This window comes from Trematomus bernacchii, unplaced genomic scaffold (assembly GCF_902827165.1).
Source record: "Trematomus bernacchii unplaced genomic scaffold, fTreBer1.1, whole genome shotgun sequence".
Classification (NCBI taxonomy): domain Eukaryota; kingdom Metazoa; phylum Chordata; class Actinopteri; order Perciformes; family Nototheniidae; genus Trematomus; species Trematomus bernacchii.
Genome location: NW_022987608.1, coordinates 7,205,119 through 7,219,802, shown reverse-complemented (window position 1 = coordinate 7,219,802; position 14,684 = coordinate 7,205,119). Strand labels below are relative to the sequence as shown.

At 41.5% G+C, this 14,684-nt stretch overlaps 1 protein-coding gene across 1 annotated transcript in view; it reads left to right on the top strand.

Annotated features, from left to right (window-relative positions):
- The window catches only part of efcab6 (EF-hand calcium binding domain 6), a 31,772-nt gene extending 17,643 nt beyond the window's left edge, over positions 1–14,129 (top strand). The window contains exons 11-30 of the mRNA XM_034131269.1: positions 1,080–1,136; positions 2,484–2,564; positions 2,734–2,894; positions 3,200–3,325; positions 3,440–3,653; positions 4,432–4,543; positions 5,325–5,455; positions 6,132–6,355; positions 6,442–6,505; positions 6,597–6,715; positions 6,794–6,964; positions 7,424–7,579; positions 8,140–8,338; positions 8,419–8,613; positions 9,343–9,546; positions 9,907–10,125; positions 11,074–11,257; positions 11,339–11,526; positions 13,141–13,290; positions 13,801–14,129. Coding sequence (XP_033987160.1) covers positions 1,080–1,136; positions 2,484–2,564; positions 2,734–2,894; positions 3,200–3,325; positions 3,440–3,653; positions 4,432–4,543; positions 5,325–5,455; positions 6,132–6,355; positions 6,442–6,505; positions 6,597–6,715; positions 6,794–6,964; positions 7,424–7,579; positions 8,140–8,338; positions 8,419–8,613; positions 9,343–9,546; positions 9,907–10,125; positions 11,074–11,257; positions 11,339–11,526; positions 13,141–13,290; positions 13,801–13,923 — 3,078 coding nt within the window. The 3' untranslated portion in view covers positions 13,924–14,129. The remainder of the gene's footprint in view (positions 1–1,079; positions 1,137–2,483; positions 2,565–2,733; positions 2,895–3,199; positions 3,326–3,439; positions 3,654–4,431; positions 4,544–5,324; positions 5,456–6,131; positions 6,356–6,441; positions 6,506–6,596; positions 6,716–6,793; positions 6,965–7,423; positions 7,580–8,139; positions 8,339–8,418; positions 8,614–9,342; positions 9,547–9,906; positions 10,126–11,073; positions 11,258–11,338; positions 11,527–13,140; positions 13,291–13,800) is intronic.
- Positions 14,130–14,684: the final 555 nt, after the last annotated feature.

Here is a 14,684-nt window from a genome sequence, read left to right as displayed (position 1 = left end):
TAGGGAAAGGGGGGTTGAATTTTCCATTAATTTGCAGTTATGTTTGATGTTGCTGCCGCCACTCACACAACAACAGTCGGCTTCCAAGTTTGAGGAAGTGTGTGTATGTGTGTGAAGCCTCTCCCAGATATGAATCACACATCTATCTGCCAAAATCTCCTCCTTTTAATGGCATGGAAGGGAAAAGAAAAAAAAATCCATCCATCAACTGTTTTAATAATCTATTCAGCGGGTAGGGGATCAAACAAGAGTGTCCTCACACCGCCAGCCAATAATGAGGTTTTCCACTCAGGCATGTTCCAAGCCAACTATGGTTTTAGACTATCTCCAGGGAAGCATTATAGCTTGGAAGACTTGCTGTCATTCATATTGTTTGTGTAGGATTCACAAGGTAGAATCAGATGGACGCTCTATTGTGCCAGGCTATAGTCATAATATTATATGGCATTGTTATACAAGTCCCTTAAATTTCAACATTACACAAAAACATTAAGTGTTTTAAGTATACATTTACATTTTACATATTTAGATACATTTTTTAAATGATGATAAATTATAAATTAGGTTTTGTGCTTCTTTTTCTATGCCATTTTCAAAATAAATGTGCTGTGTAACCTGTTGAGTTTGAACAAACTTCAAGGTAATACATTAAGATATTGTTTTTCTGCAAAAGAAAATAATGATTCAATCGTTTTTAAGCATTTCAAAGAGCTCGTAAGACAAGCTAACTAGCAAGTAGCTACTAGCAGTGACATGTAAACAAATGTCATAGCATTTTGGACAACAAATAAGATATCCTATATCTTGAACTTTTAATTATGCAATAACAAGACTTTAAAACTTTGTTAAAGACAGTATAAAATAATTGGGCTATAACCAGGACCTTTGTAAACTCATTTGGTAACATACTAAACATTTGTATCATACTCTGCACTGCATTAATGTCCTGTGTCCTAATGTTTGACACATTTTCTCTGACTACAATGCCCAATGATACCTATCCCTGCAATGACATCTAACAAAATGTCCCTGTGACACTACAATTTGAAGAAGAATGCTCACACAGCTTTACTTTCCAGAAGGAGGCAGGTTGGATCACTAGAGCAGACCTGCAACATGTTCTGGAGAGACCAGAGGCCTGTACTACGAAGCTGGTTCAACCTAACCTGGATATGTTGGAGTTAGCCGGTTGGCCTAAGCCAAAACATACGCGCTGGCGCTAAGCTGTACTACGACGCCGGTTATCAAGTGGATCGCTCAAGCCAGCCGTGTCCTATCTAGTTAGGTGCGCGTTCACATGAAAGGGGTGGTATTTGGAGCATTCGACCAATCTCAAACATGGACAAGCGTACTGACAGCGCAGCGTCATACTACCTGAATGAAAAGTGAACTTTAATATTAGTCAAATATGAAGAAGTTAAACTTTAAACATCCATGACTTAAACACTTTATCCAGGATAAAAGCCACATAGCTGCACCTGCAAGGTGAATACAGCTGGTAAAAGAAAAAGTGTTTGAATGCGTACATTAACAGGTTTATGAAATCACTGCCCCGTCCAAGACACGAGTGGATCTGACTTTAATTAGGAGAATTTGACTTGAGTGTTTCATCAACTTAATGTGTTGCTTAAAATAATACTTCTGCATACAGTATGTGACACTGTAAGTGTTGCACGGCCAGATACGGCTCAAGAAGCTGACTCAAATAAGGAAATATATGATACATTATGATGTGATATGATATAATGAACACATCGACGTCTGCACTCACAGTGCCGCGGACTGTACTTAATGTTACTCTGATCCGGTTACTTATGTCGTGGCAGATATTTAAGTAAGCTTTCTTAACGCTAATGTTATAATAGTCAGATTGCTCTGAAGATGGGAGGGGATATTCTATTAATTTTCACGTTCACACAGTCAGTTGATTTTGGCCGGCCGTCTTTCCTGCAACGGCAGTTTTTCTGTATTTCCTCTATCCTGTAATATGACTTGATCGCTTTAAACTCCGCACACGGAGCTCTGATTGGTCAGCAGGCGGTGCTTTCACTGAGTTGATCTCTTAGCCTGCCACCTAACCTGCTCCGGAGCAGGTTTGCCGCTCAGCATAAGTTACCATGGAAATCTAGCCCGCTAAAAAGAGAACCAGCGTCGTAGGACCGGAAAGCCCGAGATTTCCCTGAAGTTAGCCGGCTAAGCGAAAATCCAGCTTCGTAGTACAGGCCTCTGGTGAGACCCAGCCCCGAACTCAAGGGTCCGAGATCACGGAGCTGCTCAGTGCACAGGGCCAAAACCAATCCGGGGTCATGACCTCTGCTCCATCAGGCAACACGGCACCACGTCTCTCTCCTGCTAACACTGCTGAGCCCCTGAATGTACCCGAAGACACTGCTGTACAGTATGCTTATTCAACCATTAACTAAGACATGCAGGCGCTAATTCCATGTAAGACTGTACTTTGTTTATTATCTATTTTTCCTCAGAAAGAACATAAAACACCAGAGGAGAGGCAGAACACAGACTGTGCTGACAAACTGGCTGTGGGGTCTGCATCATGGAGAACAGTAAGTGTGTTAACAACATACCAAGATCAAATATCACCCATATCAGATATAACATGAGATCAAACAGAGAAAGAAAACAGAACATGAGATCAAAAGGAGAAAAAGGGGTTAATTATTAACGCACAGTTTGATTTGTGTGTGTTTTGCTTTGTGTGCACTTTCGTTTAAGGTGGAGAATTTACTGCTGGACCAGCTGTGTGAGCGGCTCAGTTCAGTACTGGCAGCTCTGAAGATGTGTGACCCTCAGCACACTGGATACATCACACAGGAAGATCTGAAGAAGCTCCTAAGCTCTCATGGCATACCCATCTCAGAGACACACTTCAACAAGTAAGAAACACACAGGGTAGTAATACAAAAAAAAAAGATAGCAACTGTAATTTTCAAATATACATCAAGAGGAAAGTTGTGACCCTCAAGACCTTAGAAATAAAGAGCAGTCTGTCACAGGGCTGAGATATAAACAGACACATTTTACACCTATGAGCATGTATGAATGTCTTAGGCCACTGGAGCACCTGCACACATCACACAGAGAGGCCCCAGTCAACTTCAAACTCCAGATCTTGTATCTTTTAGGCAACAGTGTCAACTACTGAAACTTTCACACTGAAACTTTCTTTGTGTGTTTCCAGGCTCTGTGAGACCTCCAGCTCTAGACCTGGGAGTTCTTCTAAGTTGGTTTATTACCCAGGCTTTCTCGAAAACCTGGGAGTCCCCCTGACATATGAAACATGCCCATCCTCAGCACATACTGAGAGGTGAGCAGATAGAGACACTCTATACACAGTATACAACGCAGACCTACTGTATGGTGTAATGACATCATTGTAAATGCACCTCTCCTACTGAGCATTTACCAATCTGCCCTACAGACGCTGCACTTCACCTCAGTCGACCGTACAGTCCGTCAGAGCTCAGCGACCTGCCTCCAGCCTGCAGGTCAGTGCAGACACATGCAACATCCTGGATATTGTTTTCCAGAGGATGAGATCAAGGCTAGAGCAGCGTCACAGCAGCCTGACCGACCGCATCAAGGCCATCACGCACAGCTCTAATGGGACCCTATCAGAGACAGATATACGGAAGGTGAGTGGGGAACAAATAAACGCTACATGGCACGCAAATGAATGGTGAGCTTCAAGCTTCAGTAACACTGAGGGAAATCGAACATCGTTCATTTGAACATATCACCTGCACTGCAATGATACAGAGCTGTTGCAAAAAGCAACATATTTTCTCCTAAATATGCCAAAATCAAAATGTATCAATGAAAGCTACAATACACATTATAAATATCTGTATTTCTTCAATGCATGCATTCATTGTGAGATCACTCAATTACTAAAATATATGTTTGATTTCGTTTTTTATATTTCATTTGAATTCAGTGTGTGTCAGTGTGACAGGAAATGTCATATTAAATCAGAAAACAAAGAATAGTATGAACTTTATTTTTGTAGTGTTTTCACAAGGAGGTAAAGAGGAGCTTTTTAATTTTAGAGGTCGGGAAATAAAAAGGAAAACAATCAACTACCCAATCACAGCTTGGGACCATTGGCAAAGCTTATCAGCGCTGACACAATCAGATGGCCGCCATGACAGTTTTTGCATCAACTTAGCCGACCAAACAATCATATGTTTTAAATTCTATTGAGGAACGGTTAATTCATTCCACTATTAAAAACAATCTATTCAAAAGTAGATGCCTACATACAATGCTGCGTGTTGCATTTCACTTTTGTACCTGTTGTACCTGAAGGACGAATGTAGTTCTCACTCTAACAAGTCGATACAACCTGGCCTAAAGCAGAGGGCAGTGCAGCAGGCTGCCAACACGTCCTGCTTTCTCTTCTTTCTCTAATAGATACTAGAGGACAGTTGGGTCATCTTGGACGATACAAATTTCCACAAGTTCACTGAACTGCTTGGCCTCAGGGATGGACGGATCGAGCGCTCAGTGTTCCTGGAGAAGTATGGTGGGTGAGACAGAAGAGCGGCAGCCAGAACATCTTGACCAGCGGCGTCAGAAATCCCCTCAGTTCTGCATGGCAGGGTTTTCAATGCTTAAATAGAGATTTTTTAAATCCCTTCCTACTCTCCACCACACTCCCTCCCCTCCATCTTTTGCCTTGTATCCCAACTCCTACCCCACCCACGGTGATCAAACATAAGCCCCCTGCTTCCTGTAAAATGATGTCTTTCTTAGCACACAAGCCATTGGAGAAATCATCCTGCATTATAAATAGAGTATTTTAAGAGTGAGCCTCTTCGTTTCTCATTAGCAGAGCGGAGGAGCACAGATTCAGAATCACACTCATTTCTGCTTGTTTGGGCTAATTATATGCTTTGGAAGCAGGAAACAGAGCAGCAGGGCATCGCTCTAATTTGTATGCTCTAAATAAATAAAAAAAGAAACAGTAGAAATAACAAAACAAAAAAAAGGAATTGTCAAACAAAGCCAGGGCGGAAAGTTACTGATGTTTGCTAGGCATTCTTTAATTACAAAAACAAGTGTGCTTTTAATTAAATAAAAATGAGGTCAGACAGTTTAATGCCCAGTGTGCTTGAAGACATGAAGGGCATTCTTTGTAGTGCCAAAAATAAATGGAACAAAAATGATAATTTGTTGGGTATAATTCCCTCGAAAAAGACCATTTATTTAGAAACCAGTTCATTATGTGAATAGAATTTCAAACATCAACACTTTTATTTATTTAAAATTGATTAGTGATCAGTTTTCACTGTGGTTTACTGTAGAGGCCGCCACAGCCAGGGATGGGCAGCAGCGCTCTGAGGGTCATGGTGATAAGGTTAAAGTCGCCCCCCCTCTTACTTCAGCTGAGCAGTGCCTAGCTGCCATGAAGACCAGGATCAAGAGCATCCATGGGGTGAGCAAGATCGCTACAGGTGTCCAGTTGTAATCAGCAATGCAATCATATATTTGGATTCAAAACAGATGTCTTAAATAATATAATGATAAATATATAAAATGTATAAATATATAAAATAAATAATGATGTGAATTGGCAGTTTTTCCTCAATTATAATAACATCAAAAGCAGTTTTACCTGGCCATTGGGCTTTAATAGAAAACACAAAGGAAATTGAAGGAGAAAGAGATGGACCAAGAGATCATCAGGGTGCTCCATTTTGTCATTAGCACTGTCTCAATGTATCTTCATTCTGAAACCATCTCTCTGTTCACCTTCCCTGTATTGGATTCAAAATGCATACACAAAAGATAAAAACTGATGGTGGCCAATTGACATATCATTTACTAATGCAATCAGTATACTCTGTCAGGAACCCTAGAAACTGTTAAAAGTCCACGTAACCTTACCAACGTGTCACGGAGTTTTAAACAATCCCACCGATGGTTTCACACTATTGCACTAATTGCGGTAATGCCAAGATATGCTTCAAAGTACCAAAGAAAACAGGGAATATGAAGATTGCAAGCTAGTTAACAAGAATGTCAGTGTGATTGCAATCATTCATCACAGCACACACAACTACTGAATCAATGAATGACTCTGTTCTGATAAGCCAATCTGTTCCCATCAGAACAACCTGTCAGCGTTTCGACTGATGGACAGGAAACGTAATGGCGTGGTCGACTGCCGTGATTTCAAAGAGCTATACAGCAGCCTGGGATTTTTCTGCAGAAAGGCAGAGTATCAGCGGCTGTTGGAACTGATTGGTTTGCAACCAGGGGGAAACCTCAACTACGCAGAGTTTGTTGATGTTGTGGAAAATAATGGCAAAAAAGGGACACAGACAGCGTGTGTGTGAGTAAGAAATTATGATTATTACTTGGGTTTTTCGTGGAAAGTTGGCCCAGGTGTGTGTCAATGTATGTTTTCTCTCCTGAAAGACAAGAGCAGCTCCATGAACTTCTGGCATGTGAAGCCCGCTACACGTGGGCAGACATGTCTAAGGTCAGCAAAAGTTTCAGACAGCACTCCTGAATCGGTTCTGTTTCTCTACAAGCCTTTAGGATTCGTACCGATTCCTCTCTTTCCCCATCAGGTTCTGTGCCAGTATGACACAGACGGACGGGGTTGGATCCATAAGAAGAGCTTGAGGGGACTCCTGTTCACCTATGCTCTCCCTATAAGATCTGAGGAGTTTGACCAGCTTTGGTTGAGGTAAGAGAAACCCAGCCGAGGCAGCTGAAGTGCTCCTGTCTTTGCCAGCAACATTCGATTCTACTCCCTTTCAAACAGGTATGACCCAGAGGGCCGGGGCCGTGTGCCAATTTGTGACTTTTTGGAAAAACTGGGGATTGATCATGAAGGGGAGCTCAGACCGTCGAGACAGAAGCTGAACCAAGCTGCGGCCCAGCAGAGCCCTGACAGACCAGGGTCCTCTGATGCTGCATCACTGGAGTGTATTGAGTAAGCATAAAAGGGTACTGCGGGCCAATTTAGATGATCCATCCATCAATTCTCTGTCCTCATCCAGCTCAGCAGTCTGTCTTAAGCAATTACGATTGGTTTAAAGTGTTAATCAGCATTAGTCGGCCCTTGTTTGTGGCTTGTCCCGCACACAAACAAACACACACACAAAGACACAGAGAGAAGTGAGGCAGAAACAAAGGCAATCTTACCCCCACAGGGTTTGGGAAAAACAAATATATAGGTTAGGCGTCGAAACATCTTTCACATGCTGTGTAATGATTATTTAGCTGTATTAACATTTTTAACATGCTGTGATCATTACTACGTTAAGGGTAGCTGTGCAATAGGTACAGACTGGCAATATATTAGCTTAGCGAACACAGTCATTTACAAAAAAACATATTCAAGTTTCTAAATGTTTATGTATATCATATGCTCTTGTTGTACTGTCTATAGACATATTGTGCAGGAGAACTTTAAGGAGTTGAGCGACTCCCTGGCTCACCTGGAAACAGGGAGGGATGGCACAGTGACAGTGGAGCAGCTGCTGAGCCTGTTACAAACCTACAGCTCCTCCGTGAAGAGAAAGCAGCTTGAAATTCACCTGCGCAGGTCAACTCCACCTTTATATTTACTGTAGATACTTACATTAAGACATTTAACTGATTGGGGCGTCTGTATTATTCATATGGAGGCTTACATTTGAAGCTGCAATTTTTGCCAGAGACTATATTTTAAGTCCATTTAAAATCTTTATCAAGGTTCACCATCTTGGTTAAGTATGTTATCATGCTCACATTTGCTTATAAGCACTTAACACACACAGGTACACATGAAGGTGATTCGGTGTCTTTTGTGAATTAACCACACTTTTTGACTAATACAAATTTTGACCTGAAACGTCAGGGGATAACTTAAATATTTGTATAATTTCCGTATTAGAATATTTACACCACAAATGATGGCATTCCATTAAAGAGTTCAAGAGGTCACTTAAGAGGTCTACCTCATGGTGGTGATGGAGGAAAAGTCATGGAGACTCTTAAGGATTCATTCTCTCTCAATAATAGTTTAAAAATGAATAAATAGTGTGGCATAAAACTGCACTTGTTTAATCCTTCAGTGTGAAACCAACTTGTTTTTGTTGCACTACCTCCCACTTATTCCTTTAGGCTTAATGTTACCGTGGATGATAACAGGCTGGCTTACATGGATTTCCTGTCTGCGTTTGACCATAAGAAGAGTGGTGAGCGTCCCCCTGCCTCTCCTGATGCTGAGAGACAGAAAGAGTCTTTGGACGGCCTCAGTCCAGCCGTTGCTCTGGCTAGGATGCAAGAGCTAGTCACTGCCTCAGCGCCACATCTGTATAAGGTGAATCTTGCACCATGCTTCATTTTCTTTGTACAACAGTTCCTAAGCTGATCACTTTTCTGTGGCTCTTTGTTCTCCAGGCTTTCTCTGCCTTTGACCGGAGGGGAACGGGGACAGTGAAACCTCTGGAGTTTCGTCAGGTGTTAGATCATTTTTGCGCCCGTCTGTCAGACAAACAGTACAGACACATGCTGACCAAACTGCAGCTGGACTGTGAGACCTGCACTGTTAACTGGAAGGACTTCCTCAACACGTTTCAATCAGAGAGCCCACTGGTAAGAGAAGCTGCTTCCAAATGTGCTGAAATATAGTTCAACATTTTTGGGCAATGTGCTTTTTTCTTTCTTTAGGTGGTGCTTACATATTAACCATGGTCACCAAACATAACTTGCTTAGTATCTGCTGGTTCGCATTGTCCAATTTGCCAAAGCTAGCATGTTGATGCTAGCTCAAAAGAAGGTGGTGTCTGAGCTATGTCTCACAAAGATGCTTGCATGCATTCTCCTGTTGTTATACTTGACAAGTATGTCAAAATGCAGTGCACTATAAGTACCCATTATGTGTTTAGACTGTCGACAAAGTTTAAGAGCATTGGGTGTGGAATGCTGAACACATCTCAGCCTCAACGGTCGCCATCTTGACTATGTAGCCTAGCATAAGGGTATGTTTTTGCTCCAGTGAATGTTACAAAAATGACATTGCAATAAAAACATGAATTAGGACCAGAATTAAGCGCATATGGAAGCCTAAATCCAACTTCTATTTGTAAACATCCAAAAAGGGGAATTTATTTTTCATAATCGCACTTGGCATTATTGATATTACAACATGAAGAGGGCACAATTACCGTACAAATACGATAATTCTTGTATATATCTGGCAAATCTGATGGAAGGTTCTGAATTAAGACAGACTGTTAGTATTGTAATGCTAAGCTAGGCCAATACAATCATTGTACTCAACAAAAACAAAAAGTGTGTTGTATGCTTCTCTTCATAATGCAGATTTCAGAGAGGTGCCTGAGTAAGACTATTGAGCGACGGACAACAACAAGATCCCCTACCCAGACCAAGACCCCTGAAACTACAAAGCACAATGAGGAAAATCAACAAATCCAGGACTTCATCTCAGGTCATTTATATGAAATCACCAAAAAGCTGATGGATCTGAAACCCTCCAACAGCACGACAAGACTCACAAATGATCAGGTAAAGCCGAATATTTTTTTTTTAATATTCCAGTGAATAATTTTTCCGTGAATTCAAAGAGAAGACATTCACAAGCACATTTCCAACGACTCTCCCAGTGCTTTCAAGCTGAAGCCACACATGGCATCAGTCCATGGTTACAAATGAGGACTGCTGTATTTGCCAGTTCCACGCTTTTTACACTGATATGTTTTCTTTAATTATTCTAATCAAAGTCTAATTTATCTTTGTTGATCATTACTGTCTGCGTGAGGAAGTTATTCATCTGTAAAGCTAATTTACTCCGCTGTGTGGAACTCTCTTTGGGGTACTAGCCCCCCAGTGAAGATTATTATTGTGTGCTTCCTTTTTGCTTCTCAGATTGAGTGTGTGTGGAGTCAGATGCCTGTGAACGAGCAGAAGAAGCTGCAGTACAGAGACTTTCTGGAGCTTTTTTTTGCTTTGGGAAGGACCCCCCGCACAGAAGCAGGGGGTCCCACTGACAATGTCCCATCGCCTTCCTGTGAGCCCAGAGAAACAGCCTCAGCAACAAAATCCTGTTCCCCAGAGAGTGCAGGTGCTTTTCTACATCGCATAAATGTAAGGCACATGACAGGATAGGATTTTAATATGTCAAACTTTACCCAACATGGATGTATGTATTCTAATAACACAATAATTAAATCTCAGTTGAGTTGCACAATACTGTTTTCTATTTTAATTACACTGCTGTATGATCTGATGCACAAAGGAACCAGCTTCTCTTCAAAGCCAGTCAAGTTAGGTTTGTTAGGACAAGAAAGTAAAGACTCGTGGTAGTAGATTATTTAGACATGGAAATAGATTAGATTATAAGATGCCAGAAAAAAATATTTACAGACATTATATATGATTTAACTTGAGTAAAACCAAACCGTTCTCTGCCTTACACATATACATAAGTTAGCTTACATCCAAAAGATTGCACAACAATACCCTCTCTCACTCAGTTTTACGTATTTCCCAGCCAAGTGCCTGCCTTCGCACTTACAAACCCTCAGACAATTAATCACAATCACTCTTGCTATAAAAAGCTTTAAAAAAAGCACAGAGCATAAATGCAGTTTTGGAAAATGAGTAAAACTGAATGATAGAGGTAGTGCCCACTTATGCGGATAATAGAAATAAATATGAATGTATTCCCAAGAGAATATTATTTACTTTTATATATACTTTAGAATGTCTTGGTTGATCAAGGTAGGTACAGTACAGCATACCCCTACTGTCTTGATTTCAAACCATAGTTTTTATCTTTGCAGGTAAATCTAAAAATAATCAAGCATGTTATTTAATTTGGCGTAACTACAGAAGTGAAAGGACTTATTTAGCCTTGTTTTCAAATGATGACAGTGTTAAGGAAAACTACATCCGACTAATAAATGAATGAATTCATTGTATCATCCTCTGTTGAGCTATGCTGCAAACTACTTAAGAAAAACTAGAGATGACCATTTTTTTTTTAATGTAGTTGTGCTGTCCTTCTCCTAACCTACCCTCACTCCTCTCTAGACCGCCCCTGAGTGCTCCTCCAGGCGTCCCTCCTCGGTGGGGAGGCCGGGAACAGGAAGCCCGCCGGGCAGCAGGGGGAGGGGGCTGCGAGCGGGGGTGCAACGCTGCTGGAAGGAGATCCAGAGGAACTGCGCCATGGAAGATCCTCAGCGAGAAGGACACATCAGCACTACCTCCTTTCTCAGTGAGCAGCCAACCACAATCATATACTGTATATATCCATTCCTTCTACCGGCTCTATGCTAATGCCTACTCTGTGTTGCAGAGATCCTCCACTCTCTGGGCATTAATATGACACAGGAGCAGCTTGAGCACCTGACTGTGAAGTTTGACATCATCAACAATGGCTGTGTTTCCTATCACAACTTCTTACGTCACTTCCTCCTGAATCTGCGACCAGCAGAGGCAAAGACTGCATATGAGCGACGGAGATTGCCTCTTCCAATTGCACTGGTAAAAAAAATATATATATCTTATCCTTAAATATAATATCTGCATGAAATAATCAGTAACTGTGCCACAAATACATCCAAGTCTGTTCTTTTTAATACCGGTTTGTAAATCTGTCCTCTGTCTCATCGTACCTCTGATTTTGAAAGAAAGTGTTACGAAATCTGGATCCAAATTACTTTACAATTGCATAATTTTTTAAGATTTAGAATTGCTTTTTGATAACCCTTAATCAATAGACAATTGCCATTTATAAGAGCCGACTTAATGTGTAGTACATGGCTAATAATGATAACTGCTACAGAATAGTATTGAGACGAGGCATAAAGAAACAATTTAGAGAAGGGACGTTCATTTTATTTTATGCTAGTGTTCATAGAAGCTAAAGTCACAATGTCGACAAGATTTTCAAAGTATTGAGAATGAAGTGGTCATGTCGATAATAAGGTGAAACCAGTATTTGTTCAGGACAAATATAAATTAAAGGCTTAAGATTCTGCCAAAGATGCCAAATTAAAATGTACTTCGTTAGGCATGTTAACATTTCAAATTCAACTTTTCCCTCATCTCAAGGTTCAAGGTTCTTTATTGTCAAACTAACATAGCTACAGAGTAATTATGTCGTTGAAAATCTTATGTCACAGGCTTCTCCAACAGTGCAACACAATAATACAGATAAGCAGACAATATTAACCAATATTAAAATATACTATATTAAAAGTAATACAAAAAGAAAAATGGTTTTAAAAAAAAGTGAGAGTAAAAAATAGTGCAATACGAGTCTATATACAAGTTATTGGAATGATGATCCAACCCATCTTTCCAATCATCACTGCTGGAGTGAATGTGAAATTGGGACACAGAGAATGTACTCTCAGCCACACATACCCATGCTGAGCAGCACATTAGCACTTTTCAAATTAACTCCACAGTCCCTCTCCTTTCCTCTGGTTTACGTCTAATATATTGTAGTTTTACTGCCTGAAAAGTGGGTTACAGTAAAGCAGTGGTGGGGTGGCTCCGTAAAGCGAGGGGGGGGTGATGAGCAACGCCGGGTTGCCAGATTGTGTAAACTCAGCGGGGACCTCCCACCCTCAGGCTCTCGACTATCGCCTCATATGACAAGCAAATTGGGAGAGTTTGGTGAGTTTTGGAGCTTTTTTTGGCGCGGGGAGGTGTATACGAAGCTTTGAACAATGACACACGGGTGGGCACGTTCTAAAAAGAACTCCCGCTGAGCGACTAAGCCGAGCCCCAAGCTTCAGTGGAGCGTGTGGGTGAGGGCCTAATCTGGCAACCCAAAAGCTGCAACCTTCCAAACCAACTTCACAAATCACACAAGACCTGCATTGTCTCCACGGATCCCACCATCTGCGGGAAACTGCAGAGACCTCCTGCGATTTTATCTGATTCGATAATGTGTCTGAACACGAGTTTACAGACAAAACCTTTTTATCTGATCACAGGACGAAAAACACTTTGTTCTCAGCTTGTGATTTTAACTGATGAATGTGGGCGCTCTCACCTATATTTGTTGTTTTCTTTCTTATTGTTCATGTCTTCCTGTTTGGGTCTTTTACTCTGTGGTCTGATTGGATTCTGGATGGTTTGGTCCAGAAGAGTGAAGGTGTGCTGAGCAGAGACTGCGTGGAGGTCATGCTGAGGATCCACGATGTGGTCCATTCCTCCTGGACCTCCATCAGACGCTGCTTCCTGACATGTGACCGCCCCGGAACAGGAAGTGTCTCCGTGCAGGACTTCAGGAAGGTGAGATCAGCTGCAGCGCTCCACCCTGAAGAACTCCACCTGCACTGCTGCATCCGAGCAATGTCAAACACTTCAGGTTCCTTATGAATTATTGATGCAATCGTTTGAGCTCCACTTCTATCAAAATGTCCAAAGGAGACTGATGGAGAGTGACTTGAAATCCATGAAGCTCAAGCTTACAGGCTTGCAAACAACCGCCACATACACACACACATTCACACACACCTGTTCTCTTGACAGCCAATCAGTAATTTTAATTGTTCAATTACGCTGAAGGTTGAAACAAGACCATGCTGACATTTTGGCCCAGGAGAACAGCTGACACTCCCGTTTTATTGTCCCTGTCATTTACCTGCTGTACAATTTACCGACGACAACGCTCCCTGAGCTAATCGATAGAAACAATTAGCAACCTTGTTAGGGATGACATATCCCAAACGGATAATACACAAGGAGATGTACAAATGTGCGCACGTAATTACTCAAACGTTTGCTGATGTTGCCCTGCAGGTTCTGCGCCATTTCAGCGTCAGACTTTCAGAGGAGGAGTTCTTCCACCTCAGCTCATATTTTGATACCAACACCACGGGGAGGATCTGCTACAACAACTTCCTTTGGGCCTTTCTTCACTGACCTTCAATCTGATGCCTACAACTCTTAGCAAGCATGGCTGATAAACCAACCACCCCAAGACCTTAGACATTCAGGGAACCCAGGTTTTGTGTTTCGCCATTACTGTGTGGTAATTATTTGTTATAATGTCATTAACACCAAAACAAATCTAAGTATAGCCTGAAATGCAGAAAATCGAATGGCTTCCGCATATTAATGGTATCTAAAGTAAACGTATTCCTCTATAAAATGAAATAAATGTTTTCTCTAAATAACAACCCATGCCATTTTCGGTGTTTTTCAATTTTTTTTAAAGTAGCTATCTTTCTATGAAGGAAAATTGTGTCCTCATTCTTTATTCCACCTGTTGAACTGATCCTTTGAGGGAATCAGAGGTGCAACAGACCCTTCAAAGGTTAACTAGAGAGGGCAGTAAGTCTGGTTGCAGGTGACTCTTTAATACTTATTTTTCAGAGACAGTTGGTCAAACTACTTTGAATTTAAAGCATTTGTGAATATAAGAGATATGTTTGCCCCTGGGTTGGTTTATTTATCTCTATTCGGTTCAGAATTGATTTTAAAATCCTTTTATTTGTTTTCAAAGCCCTAAATGGGCTGGCTCCGGCCTGTATAGCCGAACTCCTCCATCGCTACACCCCAGCCAGAGCTTTAAGGTCTGCTGACCAGCTGCTGCTGGTAGTCCCCAAGACCAGGCTCAAAACCCGAGGGCACCGAGCCTTCGCAGCAGCTGGCCCTAGGCTCTGGAACACTCTGCCCCTCCA